The following is a 16077-nucleotide window of genomic DNA, read 5'->3' as shown; positions in this document are numbered from 1 at the left end:
ACAGCTCTGGAATATATACCAAGTATGTGACGTAACAAAGCTAACCATACTTTGTGTGAAATCAGTTTGTGTAGTTGCTGGCTAGAATGTAGAGTTTGTAACCAGCAGATCTGGTATATATACCCAGTATGTGATGTAACAAAACTAACCATACTTTGTGTGAAATCAGTTTGTGTAGTTGCTGGCTAGAATGTAGAGTTTGTAACCAACAGCTCTGGTATATATCCCAAGTATGTGATGTACCAAAGCTAACCATACTTTGAGTTAAATCAGTTTGTGTCGTTGCAGTCTAGAATGTAGAGTTTGTAACCAACAGCTCTGGAATATATACCAAGTATGTGATTTAACAAAGCTAACCATACTTTGAGTTAAATCAGTTTGTGTAGTTGCTGGCTAGAATGTAGAGTTTGTAACCAACAGCTCTGGTATATATCCCAAGTATGTGATGTAACAAAACTAACCATACTTTGTGTGAAATCAGTTTGTGTAGTTGCTGGCTAGAATGTAGAGTTTGTAACCACCAGCTCTGGTATATATCCCAAGTATGTGATGTAACCAAGCTAACCATACTTTGTGTTAAATCGGTTTGTGTAGTTGCTGTCTAAAATGTAGAGTTTGTAACCAGCAGCGCTGGTATATATACCAAGTATGTGATGTAACAAAGCTTGCTAACTCTGCTCCTAACCATAATCTGAGTGTTGTTTTATCTACAGCTTGATGTGCATTTTATTTACCAGGTGTGGAATTCACAATTTAAAATCTGGGTAATCCTGCCTCATCATTAATAGTGTTGTTGGGGGCAAATACTGCATAAAAAAAACACTTATGTGTACAGTATTGAATTTGCAGTTTAGATCATTCACCCCTGAAGACACATTTGAACTCTTCCAATTCAAAGGTTGGAATAGTTCATTATAAAATTTCAGGGATGAATGAGTTGAGACATTTTTTTCAGCCTTTGATAATTTGGTCAATATACATCGTAACAATTCCTAATTTTTGCATGTAATTCTATTCCACTAAAAAAATCTGGAAAGTTTACAATCAGTTTATGGGTTTGTCTTGTAGATACACAAAACCTGATATATTTACTTATCACTGAATAAGCTAATCGCCTTTTCACTAATTTGCCCCTGAAATTTTATTATGAACTATTCCAACCTTTGAATTGGAAGAGTTCAAATGTGTCGTCAGGGGTAAGCATGTGGCCAGTCCTCTTAGGTGACAAATGTCTACTGTGATGGTAAGTCACCGGTTCATATCTTTCCGCATAAATTGTGAAAAGACCACAGCTGATTGGGGTCACTCAAGGGTCAATTTAAAGTGCAATCTCACTGAAACGCCATAACCTGGCCACGGTTATATGACACCCCAGCTGACCCCATTATACTGACACCGGGCTGACCAAACTTGTGCCAAGGGAGTTAATGACCAAAAAATAGTAGTTATGAGAGTGAAAAAAGAAAATGCAAAGCATCACAGAAAAATATATGATAACACTAAATAATAAATTTGGTATCAGTAGGCGTACTCGCACACATTTATCAAAGCAGAAGGAATTAAATATGTATGTCTGAATAAAATGGAGGCTGGAGGTCTAAGGGCAAGGTCAAAAGGTTGCCTAGTAACATATTTTAAAAACAGATTTTGTTGTAATTAAATAAAATTATTGCAGTTATTTCCATATTTTTTTTACTAATAATTAAATCTGAATTCCCCATTTTAAAGTTAAGCATCATGATAACCTCATATGAGAGTCAAAATATTTGAAGGTTATACTCGAGAGTTTGATAAATGTTATGATTTTTAATTTTAAGAAAATCTCTTAATTTATTTATTATTCATAACTTAAAATCTCAAATGGTTTTGATGTTTACATTCTGTTATTTCATATTCATAGCTTGTTTGAATTTAATTCCTTTGATGTCCAAAATGCTACTGTAACAAATTCTTAGTTATAAATATTCTATGTTTCTAAGTTTGATTTTCAAATCTGTTTGCTCAGTAACAATCTACATTATTAATACTAACTGTGTGGTTTGAATTTAAGTTTATACAAAACTATATATTTGTAACTAATTTAAAACTTTGATGGTTTTGTGAAGCATGCTTTGAAAGTCATATACTCTTATGATTTATGCTACATGATTGATAAAAATGCGTAAAAATTGCCTGATATCCATTCATTATATAAGAACGAAACCTAATGTATAGTGAACAACTCTGTCTGTTAATGTAAAAGAAGAATTCACACTTTATTTGGGTATTCGGTCCAAAACAATTATATACTCATTATTCAATCGATTATCGATCGTTTTACTACTTCTGATTACAAATCGACTATTGATTTTGATTTTAAACTGATTGCCCTTCACTACAATATAGCAGTCACTTATTTCATTGGTATAACCAGATACCTAATTATTACAGTACATAAATGTAACTGATGCTGATGTTTTGCAGGCTAAGCCACGGAGAGGTATACAGAGTAGAAGTACCATCGGTTTCCTGTACTTTGACAAAACAGAGCCACAAAAAGATAGGACTGAGGTAAGTTTGTTTTAATCTATCTAACTCATTCACCCCTGAAATTCCATAATGAACTATTCTAACCTTTAAATTGGAAGAGTTCAAATGAGTCTTCAGGGGTGAATGAGTTGAAGAAAAATTATTTCAGGGAAAATTTTGATTTTTCTGTTAAAAAACACAAAAATTAGAGATAATCTTGTAATTTGGTTAACTCATTTACCCCCTGAAATTTCCTAATGGACTATTCCAACCTTTGAATTGGAAGAGTTCAAATGTGTATTTAGAGGGAATGAGTTAACTGCTGAGATGCAAGTTAAGAGTGTTGTATGTTAAAGATTAGTATTTATAAAACATTTAAAATTGAGCATTAATGGTTTATAGTAGTTTGTTACTGACCAAAGCAATTTGATGCTCAATAGGACAGAAATTACAATTTTCAAAAGATTTTTTTATGATTTCTAAAACATGCAGTCATTTTTCAAATCCATGTGACCTAATAACGGATGAAGAGGGTCATTTAGAAATAGATAAGGTTCAGTTTCAATTGTATTGAGGATCATTGGAAAGGCTTGCTTATAAATTTAACCTATAAAACCATATTTTATTTTATCAACCTGACATAAAAACTGGCATCATTCTGGAAGATGATTTAGCAATGACATCATTTAACTAATTATGATGTCATAATGAGGATCAACTCTTACAAAATCTTTACTGACATACAATAGTTTCATAGGAAATTCGCAGATTAATTCTCTGCGACCAGAAATGTTGCATGGCGTTGAAGTCTGAACTTTATCGTTGTAAAACATGCCCCCTCCTACTACAACCACAACACCGGAACCGACTATTACAGGTAAACGTAAACGTACTGGACAAAATCTCGCGGTTACGCATGAACTCTTGATGACTCAATTTTGTTCTGTGCACCTTTCTGGCCAATGCATGTATGGCATTCTTGTTGGAAATACAAAAAAACTCTCTAAGATCTGCTGTAAAAGGCTTTGAGAATTTTTAGAATTATGCATGTATGATTGTAGGTCGGCAGCATGCTGAAGACTCCCAAGTTACCAATATGGCTGACCAGTACCAACGGTCAGATTGGACTGCTGTTCAGCAACAAAATTGAGCTGGTCTCTGATTGGAGGGTTGAGAACCGTTTCTCACTACAGTACTATACTGGACTATCGGCCCACAAACCCTGTACACTCGAAATAGGTTAGTAGTTATTTTACCTACTCATAAAGTTCCTTGTAATTTCACTCACTTTGTAAAATGTAGGATACATTTTATTCCAACTGTCAATATTTCTAGGAATTGCAAGAACAAATCAATATGAGCCCACTTGACCTACACCAGTCTGTATCCTGATCCGATACTATAGATACACTGAATTCTCAGCGAATATATTCAATCACTTGATCAGATTATTGCCAGGAAAAATGGAGGGAGAAAGGATATGTATGGAGTAAGACAATGTTTATGATAGGCAAAACAAAATGTAAATTGGACCTGATAACTCCAGTGAGTCAGGGTTTGTTTTAAAATAGGCATATAATAACTCATCTAAAAGCTCTATATAAACTAACCAAATCAAAATATTATTATGAAAGAATAGCATTAAGAACTATTTTATACAAGTGAATGTTTTTCATTTGAAAAGTGTTTGGGTATTTGAGTCATACTGAAGTTTGTCACCTCACGGAAATGGTAATGATAGAAATCATGATCTTGCTCCCCGAGAAAAGGTTGTTCCGCCGGTAACTAAACAATTTCTTTAAAGTGAATCATGAAACAAAATAAAACCACCCTAAAAAATAAAGTAAAAGTTTTATTGTTTTGAAAATATAATAACAAATGGAATGAATCTGTTTTAAAGGGTCTGGTCGGGGAAAACATGTCATATTTGCTAAAATGGCATTCACATGTTTAAAATACCTTCTTATGAAATATACCGATTCAAATTTGCTGAAATTCACTCCCTAAGAGTAAAAATTATAATTATATTAAAGAAATCCTAAATCGTCACCTGACAGTCTGAAACTCTCAATTGACCCAGATCAGTGATGTAATTTTACCGCACGCGCGTCATCAACAAGGCAAATGTAAACATCGCGGCGAAAGAAAAAGATGCATGCAAAAGTCATGACAGGCACAAGGTATCAATACAGTTATATATAACAACAACATATAGGTAGGAATACTACACTTGCATCATACATGACCTTTGAAAACAATTATTTATGTATAGTATCGCTGTCTTATCCGCTAGTTGAGTCGACATAGCACATGACGGCGTGCTATTGTTGTTATATTCACTGCCTCACTTTTCGAAACTACCACGTGCCATATATAAATAGATCTGCGCTAAATTTACGCGGGGCTTCCCCGAGATTTCAGTGGTCAAAACTGGACATTGCAAGCAGAATTTGACCATCATATTGCCGTGGTATAACTTTTGGAAGGCCAGAGAACGCATTTAGACCCATTTATTTTGTAATTTTTTCCCCGACCAGCCCCTTTAACATTAATAATGATTTTAAGTCAGCACGGTTTTGTTCAAATGCGGTACCAAGATTCATCGTTGGAATATGATTGTACAAAACTGTGTTGCATGTGTACATACAAGTAAAAGAATTTGAACCTTAAGAAATCTAGCTCTCTATCTCATCAGGGCTATGTCTTGAAAGTTTGTGACAGACACAAATTTGGAGATTGTTCTGGTTTCATATGTGGTGCAGGAATACTAACTTTAGTGGTATCATAATGTCTTTCCCATTGTTTTGGTGTCTCCTCCGTTCCTGTTGTTGTCTTTCCTTTGTATTTGGTGTCTCCTCAGTTCCTGTTACTGTCTTTCCCATTGTTTTGGTGTCTCCTTCATTCCTGTTGTTGTCTTTCCTGCTGATTTGGTGTCTCCTCAGTTCCTGTTACTGTCTTTCCTTTGTATTTGGTGTCTCCTCAGTTCCTGTTACTGTCTTTCCCATTGTTTTGGTGTCTCCTCCGTTCCTGTTGTTGTCTTTCCTGCTGATTTGGTGTCTCCTCAGTTCCTGTTACTGTCTTTCCTTTGTATTTGGTGTCTCCTCAGTTCCTGTTACTGTCTTTCCTTTGTATTTGGTGTCTCCTCAGTTCCTGTTACTGTCTTTCCTTTGTATTTGGTGTCTCCTCAGTTCCTGTTACTGTCTTTCCTTTGTATTTGGTGTCTCCTCAGTTCCTGTTACTGTCTTTCCTTTGTATTTGGTGTCTCCTCAGTTCCTGTTACTGTCTTTCCTTTGTATTTGGTGTCTCCTCAGTTCCTGTTACTGTCTTTCCTTTGTATTTGGTGTCTCCTCAGTTCCTGTTACTGTCTTTCCTTTGTATTTGGTGTCTCTTCAGTTCCTGTTACTGTCTTTCCTTTGTATTTGGTGTCTCCTCAGGTCCTGTTACTGTCTTTCCTTTGTATTTGGTGTCTCCTCAGTTCCTGTTACTGTCTTTCCTTTGTATTTGGTGTCTCCTCTGTTCCTGTTGTTGTCTCTCCTGCTGATTTGGTGTCTCCTCAGTTCCTGTTACTGTCTTTCCTTTGTATTTGGTGTCTCCTCAGTTCCTGTTGTTGACTTTCCTGCTGATTTGGTGTCTCCTCAGTTCCTGTTGTTGACTTTCCTACTGATTTGGTGTCTCCTCAGTTCCTGTGTCTTTTCATATCATCATTGAATTCGTTTTGTTCTGCTGTGAAAATACTGTAGTATTTTAAGTTTTGTTTTATGTTCAATAAGATAGATTTCAATTTTTTAAAAAGATGTTAATGTTTTTCTCCAAAGAAACAAGAAATGGTCGAACCATCAGAGGACAGACACTTCTAACAAGGCGCAAGGAAGATGACAGGATTCCATCCCTGGAACAAGGAATCATGACAAAGTAAGTCTATTTCTACTCCAAAACCCAAAGTCGTAAAACCAAACATTTGATAAATTTACCCCAAGAGTGGTGATTATTTTCTGTCGTTCCCCAACATGGGGAAAGATTCTATTATACTGTAGTCACTGAAATTTATAGTATAGTATTTCATTCGAGTAAGATTCATCACTTTGGTTATTATATCAAATATAATACATTCTGATACATTTCCAAACCAAGCGGTTCCATTGTCGAGGTATGACCTAATGTTAGTCGGAATTATTCTGACGTTTTATCGACTTTTTTTTATATCGGTCCGTCGTCGATTAACGTCAGAACTCCGGCCCTCTATAATATGCGGGAAATATGCGACCCGCGCCCAGAGCGCACTTTAGAAACAAATCGTCACTTTCGCACACATGTCGCACTTGGATCGAAAGATCTATTCTTGATGCACAAGATGAACATACATAACATGCCTCAAACAACCAATACAATCACTAAAAACATATTTTTTCAAACTTACTCTGTTTTACTCTAGTTTTTTGATAGCCCCCGCCTTCTAATGCCACGTGACTAAAATCTCGCCGGCCTACGTCATAATGTTGGGAAATACCTTCGGTAACGCGAGATCTCGTCAAGTCATGTGACATTGCTCATGGCCTAATTTCCATTAAAAACATGGGTTGGTATAGAAAACGTTGGAACATACTTTTCGTAATGATCTTTGAAACATGTTATTGATACCACCTAGTGCATAAAGAATAGATCTTTCGATCCATGTGCGACATGTGTGCGAAAGTGACGATTTGTTTCTAAAATATCAGTTTGAAGTGCGCTCCGGGCGCAGGTAGCATATTTCCCGCATATTATAGAGGGCCGGAGTTCTGACGTTAATCGACGACAGACCGATATAAAAAAAGTCGATAAAACGTCAGAATAATTCGGACTACACCTAATGTGTGAAAACTCTAGTTGATAATGCGTCTCAATAATAGCCGAGAAATCACTTTGTCCTGACAACAAGGCCAATATTTGAGCCATATATGTCAACGTTTTCCTGCAAATTTTGGGTAAATATGTAGCTTAGGTACACATGATATGAATAACGTGAACATTGCTACCAAAGTGCAGAATAATCAAGCTTATAACATAGCATTAGCAATATGTATATGGCTTTATTTTGCTATTGGATGAAACTTTGTTATTCATTAAATGAAATAAGAATTATGACATTGATGTACTCGTTCATATTAATTTCTTTTGATGTGATATTTTGTTATTAAAATTACACTCAACTTTTTCTACATGAATATATTACAACCACATATTTTGCATGTGTGATATTGAAGCAGACAGTGTATTAAATAAATGCCTAACAAGTAAGTGTATACCGTACACTTAATTCTAATAGTTAAATGCAAGACAGTTAAAGAGTAAAACTCCTGACGATTTGATCAGTTAATAATCAGCCATTGAGCAAGTCAAACACCCGACAATTAGTTCATTAGTCAAATGAGTTAATTAAATGTCCGACATTTGATTAGTTAACTAAATCAATACATCACAAAATCGACTCTAATGTAAATTTATGATTCTTCGAAGCCGGTCTAGGTTGTACGAAATTTGCTAGTTTTTCGAGAGGCAATAGAAATTGCTTTATTGCTTGAAATAAAACATACATGAACCAGTCGATAAGCTAGCTATCCGCACCTAGTCAGCAAAATTATTTGAACTTTAGGGTCGGACTAATACATAAAATTTGACCTGCAAAATGTTTAATTGAGATTACGCCATTGGACCGAAATCGAGATTTGAGTAAAGTGGTGTGGTTTATTATAATTAAACAAAATTTTAACAGATATATTGTTATTATGCATTTTTGTCAAAGTGTTTAATTGTTACCAAGGTAAAACTTCTGAATCGACACCACACTACACATTTACGTCGAGAAATCAGAAAATATGTTGTGCCGATTATTTGTTTTGAAGTGTTTTTCCCCCTCTAAACTTACGTTTGTTTATCCACAGATGGTACGGCGCAGCCATCAAATGGCAAGGATGTGATCCGTTCATTTGATGTGCCTTCTCCAATGACTTTAAGCAGTGTTTTTTTGGGACCAATGACTTTCATAAAAAACAATTTCATTGGTACAAAAGCTGACTAATGAAATGGGACATAACATCATCTTTCATCAATATTTAACTATAATCGATCTGAAGACATTAGAGTCAGAGTTCAGTTTATTGCAGACAGGGATTTGATGGTATGTACCTCAACGTCCCCGTGGTTCAGAGCCGTTTCTGTGAACCAATGACTCATCAAACTTATCTGTTAATCAAATGTGCCACATACAAAGCATCATGAGAGAGTGATTTAACGCAGCTTCCTGTACATTTTACGGTCCTTTAGAACTGTCTTTGATTTTTGGTATCTCTGAAAAAAACCCGAACATATTTGATACTAGAAAAGTAACTATAAAAGATTTATATAGTTTTTAAATAATTGACAAAACAGAGAAAAGGAAAATGTGAAAAACACGAGAATATGAAGGATGAAATTTATTTTAAAGAGCAATGCATGTATTTCTTGTTTTCTAACGATCATTTTGAAACCTTATAAATGTAAATTTAGTTTCGATTTTTTTTAAAAGGAAGTGAAGTTTAAATGAATTTGTTATCAGGCTGAGGCCATTTGGGAATTGCCTCCGATCAAAACATATTTTATTATGAAAGCGTTAATTAGATAGTGGAGGGTACTTTCATTTTCCCGATACAATTACGTATTAATGTGTTGATGAGGGATAAATCATGTATGTTGTAAACCTGTCGCCGGATGATGATAACAGCGAATCTCAACGTCATTACAAACAGTACGATTTTTTTCTTTCTGACAATATCTGTCTGTAAATGTTATTAATGAAATGACATATCACACATAGAAAAAGATAATTACTGCAAACAAAGCATTTTACAATATTACAGATTGTTATTGTGTCGGTAGGTAAATTGCCCTTTTGTCCCTTAAAATGTTAAATTTGAAATGAGCAATTTATTTTTAAACAATACCATTGGTTGCTAATCATGTCAGGTTATGGGACGGATTTAAAACAAATGTCCGAGTAATCTCATTTTTGATTGTAGAATGCTTTTAATGTTTCAGGAAACATGACAAAGTCGTTACAAATAAACTCTTAACCCTAGTTATTTAATACGGGTATCGCCATATTACCATTCTATTTCTATCGGGGATAAAATGATTAAATGCGATATCATCCAATACAAACACTGAAATGATCCCCTGATGTTTCCTGTCTGGGTAGTCGAAGTGCTTCACAAGAGTCTCACTGATCGTGAAGATATAGAAAACCAGCAGATGTTCATATAGTTATAAATGTCCCGTTGTTATCAAACGTTTTAGTGCTGTTCTCGGAAAGGTTGTTTGAAAGCATGGCCATCATATGAATACCTGGATAAGGACCCTTCATACAGCTATATCTTTCTGGACACGTCAGTAGATATCCATATTGCTACCAGACCTGCATTAGGTTTCATCCTTCTCTGATAGTGTAATAAATACGTCCTCAGTAATGACACGTTTTATTGGCCAATTTGTAAATTCGAACGTTTCATATTGTTCACAGTTGATCGTCAAAATAGTGTTAAATAATCTTAATGTAGGACTTTAACTGTAATAGGAATATAAAGGGCTGACAAAACGGCTTAGAAGAAAAAAACTAGTGATCAGGAAGTATGTTTGGTTTCTGTTATTAAATGATATGGCCATAATGTTATAATGACCTGAAAAAAGGGTGTATTTATCCTGATTATAATTGGTTAATCTATTCAAATATATATGTTTTTATTTAAAATTTAGTAGGGGACTATTGCAAGAATAGGTCTGAAAAGTGTATATGTATAGTCTTTATTTAATTATTCAGATTGGACAAATAATTCTTTGTAACGCTATAGAGCAATGTGTTCTAATATGAACAGATTTCAGACTCTATTGTTTTTATCTGGATGAATATCAAGCTTAGAGGACGATATTAGCCATTTCAGTAGGAAACGTCCAACAAAGGTTACGTCTGTACTTGTTTTAGACGTCTCCGCTTCAATTAAATGTTATTTAAAATAGGCAATAAATGTCTAAATGTTGATTGTACATCTTTTGAATTGGTAAACATGTTTTCAGCCAAGTTTTAATTTACTATTAGACCTCACCACAATTTGTAATCAAACTAGCGACAAAAATACGTGTATTTGAAGAAAGTGACAGAAACGTTATACTTCTTCTTTGTGTTCTTTCTGGAATTGTTGTTTTAAGACAATTGTTTATTGCCCGTGCTATATATTATCAGGGAGGTATTTTTGTCTCTTACTGTGTGCCAAGCGTTCAGGAATCTCGAGTATTTTCTGTTGATCTTCAAACACATTCTGTGGTACCAATATTGTTCAATATTTAAAATCCGTTCATTTTCTACAAGACTCGCATACCCAGTCACATCACTTATCCGCTTGTTCTAGCATCCCAGCCATCTGACGACCCAGACATTTTTGCTGTGATCGAGAGGGATAAATGATGTTTAACGAGACTCCATTTTAATTCTTTCTGTATCTTTTTGAAGCAACGGTGCCATACAATTTCGTGTTTCTCTATCTTCGAATATCTTTCACATACGTTTAAAAAATGTTAATTCAACCTGTGTTTCAGGGCAATGAGTGACATTTTCTAATCGAAGTAGTCATTCTACACCAGTGGTCTTGCAACCAAGATTGGATGAACAAGACTCCATCTTAATTTTTATTGTAGCTTTTTGGCACAACGATGCCTTGCCATGTGTTTATTTGTTTCTCAAAACAAACACGGTTCCGTTATTTACTGTTGTTGAAGTCTGATGATGCGGATTTCCTGATTATTGTTTATCATATATAGTCGTTTTAATGTTTACTTCTACATTTTAAAGTTATTTAATAACTGTTGCCAAATTAGACATAATGTGTCACTTCCTGCAGTATACAGAATATATTTCTCAGTATTTATACTTAATCTTTAGCTACAGTGTCAATTCTTCAACCAAATCTGAAAGAATATGTTTTGCACAAATATTATATTTTAATCGTTGAAATCAAATTTTCTATATTTTCTATGTTTAATTTTTCACTATCTAGTCAATCACATACAAGAAAGTGTGTTTGCTATTTGTATATGTATAAACTTTGAGTGTTTTAGTTTTATATATTTGAAGAAAAGTATTCTTTAGTCAACATATTTTTGTATTAAGTAAAAATCTATGTTAAAATGAGTGGAAATTGTTCTATTTTAATTAAATATTTATTTCAAATGTCATATCATTGTTTCAAAGTATTGTTAATTTGTGTAATTTTTATATAATTTATATCTATTTGTGATTGGTGATAAAAACAAGACACATGACCGATTATGTTAATTGCTTATGTAATGTGAGACTGTGTGCCAAGACCCTGAAAAAATCACGGTGTCATGAACCTCTCTCTCTCTCTCGAGCGAATACATTCTTGATATGTAGGGTTTAACGAATGCCAACTATTTCCATGTACCATTATTGTGCTTCAGTTGCGTTTTTAAGCTGCAGAACGGAGATTTATTCAAATCAAATGACAGTAGCAGCCATCACATTTCGGGAGTATGCTCTAAAACAAGTTCCATAGATGGGTATGTTCAGCTAGCTCTGCGTTCCATCATCGTTAAAAGAGGTTGCTTTGGATGTATCGACTCTTATTGCCATGTGATCAAATGATTTTATAGAACAACCATCGATGGTACCTAATAATTAGATTCTGTTATTTAGGTAAAAAGATATCATTGTTTTGATAAAATATAACTTGGTTTCACTGACCCCGTGCAAGTTTGTTTGAACACGTTGTTTACACGGTAATACAGAGCAAAACTATCGTTTAATCTCTTGAATAACATAAATCCGACAGAAATGACAAAAGTAACAATCACAAACGTACAACTCTCTTTTTATAATTTTTCAAATTGTACAAGTAATGGATAGATTATAAGACGAACTCATAAAACATACAAGCCTGCTAAAGTCGAATACAATTCCACTTGAGGTGTGTTTACGGTACTCTCTTTTGATATACCTTGTCATCTTGGTCAAATAAAGACAGGATCCCTTTATAACCGTAAGATTACATCAAAGTATTTCTCTGTTTAACTGCTCCGGGATCCATGATCGTTGGTTCATGGCAATACGCAATAGCGTCCCATTTCTGTTTGGGAAAACACAAGCAAATGTATTGTCGGTAACTCCACATAGCCGTTTTTATAAACGATAATGAAACTCATTCGTCCAGAAGAATATACGAGGATTCTTTCGCAAAAACAGCTCGTAAGAATATCTTATCGCGTGAACTTCCTTTTAGTCAAGTGTTGCTCGGTGTTATTGCTAAAAGTACGACCGTTTCGTTACTATGAGTTTTAGTTTCACTTCAGTTACACTTCATATTGTAAACATGTTTTTAATCTGGAGGATTTAGCTACGTTTTCAATTTTCTTAAGATTGATTGTTTTATTTCTTTTAATATTTACCTCATTGTGTCCATATCACACAATAGATCAACGGTCGTGATTGACCGCTGGTCTTGTGTGTATTGTTTTAATATAGTGCCTTAAATTGGCACCAAATTTGTTATGGTTCTTAACAAATCCGACTTAATTCATCACATTCAGATTTTGGTAAACAATTTTTTTTATGAAGTGTCGATGGATCTAAGGTATAAGTTTTAGTATTTTCAAGTTCCTGTTTTTGTGTTTGATTTCAGTTACGTTGCTGTCTGCCTGTCAATAGACAAAATTAAAAATTACATTTTTTACATTGTTACAGCGTTAAATATCTTTTACACTATTTTTAATGGATCAACATGGCATGTTTAGTGTTTATTAATACTGTAAAAGTCTTCTCGGTGTGGAAATGTGTGTATTTTAGCGCGGAAATATCAACCCGCGAATATATATTTAAAGATGATAGATAAACAAAGTATATAGATTTTAGAAGTATTGTCAACGCGATTGTTTCCACACACGAAAATTACCATTCTACAGTATCGTTTTGCTCTACGCTATAATGTGTTTATAGATATGAACTATAGTTTGTTCTATCCGGTTGTTTTGTTTTAAAATTTAGTATCATTTACGCTGTATCTGTCGATAATATATAATTAGATTTTTTTTCAACATTTTGAAGTTTAAAATTTGATGTCCTCTACCCGTTATTTGTCGGCTGGTTGTGTTTATGATTTATAGTTTGTATTCCTTTATAGTGTTATCTGTTGACAGATAGAACTTGTATATCAGTCCGATTATGTTTAAAACTAAATCTCATTTTTTTCTGTTAAAATATACATTGTTTTCTCTACTTGTTTTAGCTATAACTTTCTTTACGCTGCATCTGTTGTCTGATATGAATTGTTTTATCAACTGGTTTCGATTTTTGAAAAGTTGATTTCCGTAATGCTGTATCTGATGACTGATTTAAATTGTTTTATAAATTTGATCAGCTTCTTTCAGTTATAAGATTTGATTGGCTTTTCGACGCATCTGTTAACTGTTTTTTATTGATTTTCTTTTCTTTTATGTTGTATATTTTGACTTAATTAGATCGTTTTATCAACTTGTTTCGGTTATATGATCGCCTTTACGCTGCATCTGTTGATAAATTGTTTTGGTTGTAGAATCTTATATACCCTTCATACTGTTGTTTCTGCTGAACCTATATCTTGTTTCGTAGCTCTTATTTTTTTTATAATTAGGACGAAATTATGTTTAATAAACATAATTTCGTCCTAATTATATAAAAAAAAAAAAATCACACATGGCTACTTTTTTGGATACTGAATTTTAGGTCCAGGGCGAGCCCTGTTTATAACATTAAATGTCCATGTGAAGAAGGTAATTATAAATAGAAATAACTGACTACAAAACTAGCTGCTTTCACCCTTCACAGGGCTCTTCATGGTTTTACTTGGACAATAAGGTCGTTAGATCTGCTTTTTTCTTTAAATATATTTTATTTTGATGTTAACTGATATTTGAACAAGTCCATGTCAACCACGGATGATTACGAGTTAAGTGACAAAGCCTCTATTTAGTTTCTTATCCAGCCACAGGTGCGTAGATGTCAAAGTTTCAAGTAATTTATAATCAAAATTAACAACAGTGCAATCCGTATGTATTAACTGTCTGCATTGTGCCTTTCGTCTATACCGATCGTTGGCATTATGCATTAGTGTGAATTTAGTACATCGCTCCGTGTGCAAAGTGTTTTATTTATACATAATAAAGAAATTGATAATAAAACTCACTTGTTTTTTATATTCATAATTTTTCCGTTTTCAACACTGGCTGTACAGATCTGTTGTCAAATTATTTTTAAAAAATCGCCTCTAGAGATTGTTCAGATTTCTCTAATCTTATGCAGCTTTATCTTAATATTATTTCGTTTGATTATCCCCGAGGCTATTATAGCATCATTGAAACGAAAAAGAAAACAATGTATATGTATCTCGTAACACTTTCATAAATAACGATTTATTCATGTGAAATCGATTAGCGGTCCTTTTGTTCTTTCACAGCAAAAATTGTTAAAAATTTATTTCCGAGAATAATTCGTCATATTTTGCAAAAATTTATATAACCTTTTTTGTTTATGCAATCATTGGAACGAATATGACTTAAATTATCACAAACGCAAGTGTATGTGATGCTAATATGATGAATAAGGAACATAAAACAGAAGTTCGACCGTCATATCTAGCGTTTATACACAACAAACACTCCCGATACAAAAGGTATGTATTATTATTTTCATCTGAATGTAAAATATAAAGGAAACCCTATGTTGAATTTTCGATTTGTATGCTGATTATCATTTCGGAGGCACGTCACTAGAAAAAGCAAGAAAATCGCCGTGTGCAGAGTATGTACATCCTTAGTATTTTAGCCTAACCATCGATGACTAACAGACTACTGTATAGCGGCTATATTTCGTGGGGTTTTAATTTCGCTATATTCGCGCTTTGACTAATATCCGTGAATTCTAAACACCAGCGAAATAATCGAAAATGTTTTAAACGACCTTATCACAACATGTTGAAAAAACTTATAATTCAACCCTATTATGTAAGCTAACATTAACTCAAATCAGAATATCATCGGCCAACTTAGCAGTCCATGCAAAACAAAACTTACATATAAGTGGACCCTACATATTTATGTGTATACAGTAGGTGATTAATTGATAACAGTCTGATCCTACAAAGGTACATACACATTTGCTTTTCTTTCGAGTGAAGTCATTGGCGGAGGACGCACTCGGGATCAGTGATTTCAGACGGTTTACCTGTATTTCGAGGGTTAACCCTTAAATTATGACACTCAAGATACTTTGCATGACACATGGGATTCGGGTGCACAGCGAAATCTAACCCTCGCGAATATATAATGAATATGAAACCGCGAAATATTGACCCTGCGAATGTAAAGCGCTTTAAAGTATATTGTTCCGTATTTAGATGTTTCAGCTTACAATGACACTACTAGATTATCTCGAGTAGTGATTGCTGTTTTTCCGGATACTTTTATCGCAGTGACTTTAGATTTCACTCCTAGCCTACTTATATATGATAAGAA

The 16077-nt window shown here is 34.0% G+C and overlaps 1 protein-coding gene across 2 annotated transcripts in view; it reads left to right on the top strand.

Annotated features, from left to right (window-relative positions):
* Positions 1-14739, top strand: part of LOC110448483 (inactive ubiquitin carboxyl-terminal hydrolase MINDY-4B-like) — a 46647-nt gene extending 31908 nt beyond the window's left edge. For both annotated transcript variants that reach the window (XM_021494746.1, XM_021494745.1), the window contains 4 exons: positions 2464-2550; positions 3570-3747; positions 6324-6420; positions 8430-14739. In XM_021494746.1, the coding sequence (XP_021350421.1) occupies positions 2464-2550; positions 3570-3747; positions 6324-6420; positions 8430-8478 (411 nt within the window). In that variant the 3' untranslated portion in view covers positions 8479-14739. The remainder of the gene's footprint in view (positions 1-2463; positions 2551-3569; positions 3748-6323; positions 6421-8429) is intronic.
* Positions 14740-16077: the final 1338 nt, after the last annotated feature.

This window comes from Mizuhopecten yessoensis, unplaced genomic scaffold (genome assembly GCF_002113885.1).
Source record: "Mizuhopecten yessoensis strain PY_sf001 unplaced genomic scaffold, ASM211388v2 scaffold4083, whole genome shotgun sequence".
In the NCBI taxonomy this organism is placed as follows: Eukaryota; Metazoa; Mollusca; class Bivalvia; order Pectinida; family Pectinidae; genus Mizuhopecten; species Mizuhopecten yessoensis.
The sequence above is the reverse complement of the archived record's forward strand: the minus strand, read 5'-3'. Positions and strand labels throughout refer to the sequence as shown.